At 34.7% G+C, this 6949-nt stretch overlaps 1 protein-coding gene across 2 annotated transcripts; it reads right to left on the reverse strand.

The window, feature by feature from the left end:
• Positions 1–682: 682 nt before the first annotated feature.
• On the reverse strand, positions 683–5599 carry LOC110109496 (protein NETWORKED 3C). Of its 2 annotated transcripts, XM_028701184.1 has the most exons (4): positions 5383–5599; positions 4980–5068; positions 3748–3852; positions 683–1865 (listed from the first exon to the last, which is right to left on the reverse strand). In XM_028701184.1, exons 3-4 carry the CDS (start codon positions 3848–3850, stop codon positions 826–828), a joined length of 1143 nt encoding a protein of 380 aa, XP_028557017.1. In that variant the 5' UTR covers positions 3851–3852; positions 4980–5068; positions 5383–5599; the 3' UTR covers positions 683–825. The 2 variants fall into 2 exon arrangements, with proteins under 2 accessions (XP_028557017.1, XP_028557018.1); XM_028701185.1 differs by lacking the exon at positions 5383–5599 and having other exon boundaries at positions 4980–5192.
• Between the last annotated feature and the right edge of the window lie 1350 nt (positions 5600–6949).

The raw sequence follows: 6949 nt of genomic DNA on the forward strand, positions 1-6949 counted from the left end.
ATAATTCGCCCTTTCGATGACCCGGTTAGGATAGTAGATGTATTAGATTTGACTTATATTAAGAAAGCTAGATGTATACCTTAAAAGACTTAGTTAGAAATTATTAAAAATGATGTTTCTTTATTAGATTTAAACGAGAATCTAACTTTTAACAAGACACAAAAACTTGTTGTTGTTGTTGTGTTAAAAGTTTTAGCGTTTTAATCATAAAAGATTAAATTGTCCTTATTTGGGCTACAATGTGTTTCTTTTTCATCCTCCTCCCATTAACTTCAAATGATTATTTATCTGTACAATAATAGTAATACTTAAGGATTAAGAAGCCACTTTCACCTATTTTCTAGCTCTATTCCAGGCAATTTAAGCTCTTATATCTTTGGTTTTAAAAGCTCATTTCTCATCCATAGTTTCAAAAAATGCTTCACCAAAACTAACATTATAAAGGCAAAAATTTGAAAAAAAATGATGAAAAACCTATCTTCCAAACATATGTCATTTTTCACTAACTTCTTTTCTTATTGGAAAAGCAGTCGAAAAAGCTCTTCCAAACAAAGCCTCTATCAAACAAAAGAATTGAAATATTTTCAAAAGTGAATTCCCATCTCTTACCTCCAAACAAACAAACCTAAAACTTGACAGAACATTCTGAATCTGTGCAGTAATAATAATGTTGATTGCCAAGTTCAAATAGTTCTAACATAACATACTGATAATTAAAATAGAACAAGTTGCAAATAGTGTACAAAAGATCACATACTAAATGCAATAAATTTAATAATTAGATAAGAGTCTGCTTCTATAGTTCTATATACCTAAAAAGGATAATCAAAGAGCAACAAGCGAAGCCTGAAACCGTGAAGTGAAACCAAACAAACTCCTTGTCCCTGAAAAAGCTTCCTTCAATTTCTTGAACTCAAAAATACTGCCACTTTTCTTGGAATCCTTGATAAACTTCTTTAAGATAGTATTCTCTTCCTTCATAATCTCAACTGTCAATGAGAGCTCTCTGATTACATGCCTCTTCTCCTCATCTTTCCTGTCTAGTTCAGCCATGAGAGTCTCCTTCTCCATTTTGAGACTTTCAACTTCATTTGTCAGCTTGGCCATATTATCAACAATCTTCTCAAACAGCTCTTTGGTTTCGAGATCTTCAGACTTGTGATCTTCTAATTCGCCTTCGAAAATGGTTTCATTGCCTTCATAATGGCAAGTTTTTTCACACTCCTTTGAATCAAGAAGATCTGATGGAGGCATTGACAAGGATCTTGTGTTCCTGGAGCAAACCACTAATCCTCCATTTATGGACTTATCATTCTCATTTCTGAAAGGTAGCTCCATCAACTTGATTTCATATTGATGCTCAAAATCATGATCATTATTCTCCATTTGCTTGCTTCCAAAAGAATAAGAGATCCTCTTTGAAGACAGGTTGATCTTACCATCGATTTCAGCTTCTGCTGTTACAGAGCTATAAAAGATTAGGGGTTGTTCTGTGGATTTGGCTTCTAGGTTCCTCCTAATGTCTTCAAATTCTTCATTCTCCATTTGGTCGCCTTCTTCTGGCTCAGGATTGTCAACTTCAGAAACCTCAGATTCAGGATAATCATCCACCTCTGTTGAATCCCATGTCTTCTGAGAAATGCTTTGATTTAAGGAATCAGTCTTGAATAATGTCATGCGTCGGGTTCCTACTTCAGATCTTAGTAGTTCAAACTGCTCAGCCACGTAGCGGTAAGAGCGATAGAAATCCTCGATCATATTCACCAGCTCTGGCCTTTTCCTGTAGTACATCTCTGCACGCTGCGCGAACGAATCGGCATCTCCTTCGATCAGATTTAGTATCCCTTTGATCTTATTTTCCAGTTCTGTTTGATTTAAGGAAAAGTAAAACCCAATTATGCAAATGCTTCTCAAAGAACTGATAAGAATATTTGAGAAAGTGAAACAAAATCGAGGGTAGATGCATCTACTGGTATTATGAAAAGGATCTCCATGAATGGATAGATTCATTTGCAGGGATTGAAAATTCGGTAAGATACATATACATGATGTTGACCAGCTATTTCTGTTGTAACTTTCTTTCAAGACAAGAAAAGTTCCTGAACAATTGAAATTGCAATCAGAGTATTTCAGATAAAGGTTTTGTTTGGGACGACTTATGTACTGCTTCTTAAAGCAGCTTCCTAGTATAAAAATTTAAATTTTTGTACTAAGAAGCTGTTTTAAGAAGCAGTAAAAAAGCCGTCCCAAACGAAGCCAAAGAAATGTTAAACATGCTGATAAAAAATTCACCAAATGGGCTACATTGACCTTCTTCCCTCTCCTATAAACAAGTAACAATATGATGATATATGATAGAAATGTTATTTGGGCCCAATTCAATGAAGATTTAGGCCTAGCTCTCAATGTGTATCATTTCTCTTTTAGAAATAGTTCAAAAACATGGCATTAGTTCATGCAGAATGAAGAAAGCAATTATCCTCTTAGTATGCCTTGTTAGAAGTGTTAGGCTTAGTTTGGGACAACTTTTTTATTGCTTCTTGAAGTAACTTTTTAGTATAAAAATTAAAATTTTTTGTACCATAAAGCTAAGCATGGCACTAGTTCATGCAAAACGAAGAAAGCAATTATCCTTTTATTATACCTTATTAGAAGTTTTAGGCTTCATTTGGGACGCGGCTTTTTTATTACTACTTCTTAAAGCAACTTTTTAGTATAAAAATTAAAATTTTAGCCAAACATGCAAATTAAGCACACCTATTCACAATCTACATACATGAAATCACAGAAGAGTAGATAGACAAAATTATATTAATACTAGCTCATAACATGCAAATTGATTATACATAATCACAATCTACCAACCATCAATCAGAGATAAGTGAGTAAATGATAGTTCAGCTTTCACTAATTATAGCTTGTTATCTGATTATACTTTGTGAGTATCTACTATCCACCAATTAGAGAAGACTTTCTTTAGTAACGTAGTGCCGTATTTATTAGGGAATGAATCAAAGGAGACCAAAGTTCGGATTGATAAATTAATGGTTAAAACCCATTCTCAACACAAAAATTTAGGCCTATGAGCGAGGGAAAATTGTTAAGTATTTCTACACATTTATGTTTTTCTATACTTCAATATTGTAATAAACTCAATGCTTCATGTACTTTAACAATTTCTCACATACATGGAAGCTTTACAACCGAAGACCAATCAGAATGAGCCACGTCAGCAATACTGAGCACGGTACCGAGAAGTATCGAGCCGTAGTACTGACGTGACTCATTCTAGTTGGTCTACGAACGATGTTCAGCATCCGCACAGAATAATTTCTCTGAAGGAGCCTTTTATTTTCCTCCATTGTAACATGGAGGTCGTGGGTTAAAGTCACAAAACACAAATCTACAACTGCAGGGGCAAGGCTACATAAGCCCATCTATCCCTAGATAAAGCAGTGATAGGAGCTTCAGGCATTGGACTATTTGCTCTTTTTCTAGTGACGATGAGATAGTACTAAAATAAAAATATGAAGGTCATAACAGAAAAGGAAGGGATCACTGCCATCTATGAACAAATAAACGTTTTGGAAGCAGCTTCTTAACAAACAACAATAAGACTTACCCTAAAGAAACCAAAAATAGTTTTTATTGTCAAGGGAGACCGAAACAAGTTCTTACACTCGTTGTAGCAATTGGTTTTTCTCAAGTAAAATTTAAGAAATAAGATTTGAAACTAAAACACAAAACCTGTAAGAGTTGACTGTAGCCATGGAGAGCGCTTTGCTGAATTATGGCTGTCAAACCACCAACACTGCGATACCTTCTTGAGTCCTACCATTTTTGCTTCCATATCTGCACCAGCGGTTCATTATAAGTAAGAGAAAGCTTGTATTCCATATGCCAAAACATCATAGATAATGATAAGAATCTAACATATAATGCATAACCATAAAGTTTAAATTTTCAAATTTTAAGGCATTGTTTGCTTCTACTTCCATTCTCTGCTTAGTTTTTTGACAAAGAGACTCAATTTATATCTGAAATATGGTTAGGGCATCTCCAACCGAAAATCCCATTTTTTCTCCAAAATGTTGTGATTCATCTCCAATCGAACCTCATTTTATGTGCTTATGCGAAGGTAACCGTCTTTCTCCTCTTTCACGCGTTTCTTTGGCAAATCCGATTAAGACAAAAAATGGCGTAGGTGAACAGTGCAACGCCAACCAATTAGCAATTTTTTTTCCGTTCGAATGGAGCAAACCAGCTATGCGTTACAGTCATTTGGAGTTCGGCTGGAGACGCCCTTTAACAAATCACTATTTTGCATGTGCACCTACTCTCTGCCTCGTCGTTAGAATATTTACTACTGAAACAATTCATGTTTCTATGCCACAGAATATTTATCTAAAATAAAAAACACCTGCACAGAGGCATTCTTGAGAGAGAGAATCTAAAGGACAAAGGCATTTAGCTATGCACCAAACTAGAAATTGAGCATTCTACCTCAAAAAAAAATTTTTTTTTTTTTGCTAATTTTCAACTTTTTCTATGAGAATCAAACAAAAGCTCTTAGCATGAAACTGTTGAAAGGCTGGAATGGCTTCAGAGCCGTTGCAACGAGCAAGCCATTCAATGAGGAAATAAATGATTTTGTTACCGTATGTTACAATATTATATTATGATGATTGTCTAATTGAGAAAACTGAAAGCAAATTTGGATTTTTATTGCGCTCTGAGCATAAATAATAGTCAATTTATATCAATCTTTACAAATAAGCAAACAAATCAAATGTCATTGTTAGATGTTTTTTTTTAATAAGTATTTTTTTTTGTGTTGTACAAATAATATTAAAGAATAAGATAATCTTTCAAATTTGAATTCATAGAAAAATTCTGACCAAAGCAAACAGCAAACAGCAAAAGTCGTAAAGTGGGCCCCACGCCTAAGTAGCAACAGTTACTGGCCCGTTTCCTCTCACCGTGATTCGGGCGGGTCAGCTGATCACTTCCAAAATTTCCGCTTCGGTTTCAAATCCCGAGCAGCCTCTTCGGTTTCAATCCCATAGCCCTTAAAATAACCGAAAGCATATTCCGTTCAAAATTTAAAAATAAAAGAACAGAGGCGAATTTAAATCACCAAGAAAGCATCGAAGGCGCCAAATCGAAGTGAAAAAAAATTTAATAAAGAAAGAGACGAATTGACGAAGAGAGAAACAGAGGAACAGAGCCGGAGATGTATCTCACGGTAGATGCCGAAGCTCTCAGAACTTAGTTCTCTGCTTTCTTCACTTACTACGCTAAGTGAAGCATTTGGAAAACATAGCTAAGATATCCAACTAAATGGGAAAAATACAAGAATTTGAAGGGATATAGCGAGTGTACCAGCAGGGATCCACGCTTCGTTGCTTCCGATCTTCTTCTCGCTCTTCCTCCTCTGCTTGGAAAGCTCTGTTTCTCGCAAAGAGTGAGGAAGAGAGGTAATCTCTCGTCCTTGACGCTCAGGTGCTGCCTTTTCAAGTATTAGTAATGGCGGTTTCAGTGCATTTAGAGAGAGATAGAGGGAGGGAAAGGAATGTATACTTTTTTACGCTTCAGCGGATCTTCTGGTCTTCTCACCAGTCGAGCGCAGATCTCTTCGTGCGATTTGGACTACGGAGAACCCGAGGCTCGCGCGCGCGCTCTCTCTCTCTCTCTCTCTCTCTCTCTGCCCTCTTTATCTGCTGAGATACACTCATTTAACTACTGCTAATCATAGATATCTCTCTCTCCCCCGTCTACAGCTAAGAAAACGAGGTCTTCGTGCATTTCAAAACAGGCATTTAATTGCTCTTATAGTTGTGTTTATTTACGATCTTGCCAATCCTCAGGAAGGTGTTAATTTGGGTCCACAGGTCAGATTCGGGTCCGGTTTAATTGACACGAACAATGAATAGGTAACCCGGATCCAATCATTTATTATGTAGGTTAAAAATTAGATTTGGTTTTAAACCACATTGAGCATTAAAAATTAGAATGGGGGATTTACATACATACCACCAAATTCTAATGTATTTACATATATAACTTTTAAATTTATATTTATATATAATTTTTCTTTCTAAATCATATGAAAATAAATGCATGGAAATATGCATTTTTATTTAAATAAGCTAAAATTAATTATAGTTTTGATGTTAGTTAAAAATTTAAGTAAGAGACCTAAGTAAATATAAAAAATTTGTGTGTGAAATATATAAAAATTATATTTCATGTATGCAAATCCTCTTATCATAATAAGATTAAATTCAAAATTATTTGAACTCTGATTCTAATAAGCTTATAGGTAAACTGAATATCTCGCAGAGACATTCATAGGCACATCAACTGATTCGATTTGAGTGCAAATGAACCCAAATCAAGCACTTGAAGCACGTTTAAAAACTTCATAACATTAATTGAATAATCAAATGATCTATAAATCCTATGTGCTTATAGTTAAAATGAAAGACTTGATGACATCAATCCGATGAGATCAAGTTTATTTGATTCTAACATTTTTAAAGCACTCAAACATTGTAATATTGGATAATTATCCACGATCAAGGGGATTAATATAGAGCGTTTGACAAAGAATTTTGAATTCTAGTCACATTTATCAAAATACCCCTATTAAAAAAGCTATAAATCGAGTCTTAATTTTCAGCTAAATGAGGTTCAAGAGTTAAAAAACCCTATTGCAATATTCGACAATCACTACAGATGATTTAGCAGTAATTACTGATATAATCGTCTAACTTCTATCATTCGATGATTGTCACCTAAATACTAACACTCAACTATGTTATTGTATTTAAACATGACGGTTCAAGTTAACTATATTGGGTTGGACTCGAACCCAATCCGTCAATCCGTTTTGACTCCCCTAAGGGGAATAAAAAAAAAATCTTTTTTCATATCATGAATCTTAGCT

Source organism: Dendrobium catenatum, unplaced genomic scaffold (genome assembly GCF_001605985.2).
Source record: "Dendrobium catenatum unplaced genomic scaffold, ASM160598v2 fragScaff_scaffold_1644, whole genome shotgun sequence".
Lineage (NCBI taxonomy): Eukaryota > Viridiplantae > Streptophyta > Magnoliopsida > Asparagales > Orchidaceae > Dendrobium > Dendrobium catenatum.

Bases quoted from the DNA above. Each gene is read 5' to 3' on its own strand.
- LOC110109496 (XM_028701184.1), bottom strand. From the start codon at position 3,850: ATGGAAGCAAAAATGGTAGGACTCAAGAAGGTATCGCAGTGTTGGTGG. The intron at 1,866-3,747 runs GTTTTGTGTTTT...TAAATCAAACAG, and splicing joins GCTACAGTCAACTCTTACAG to AACTGGAAAATAAGATCAAA.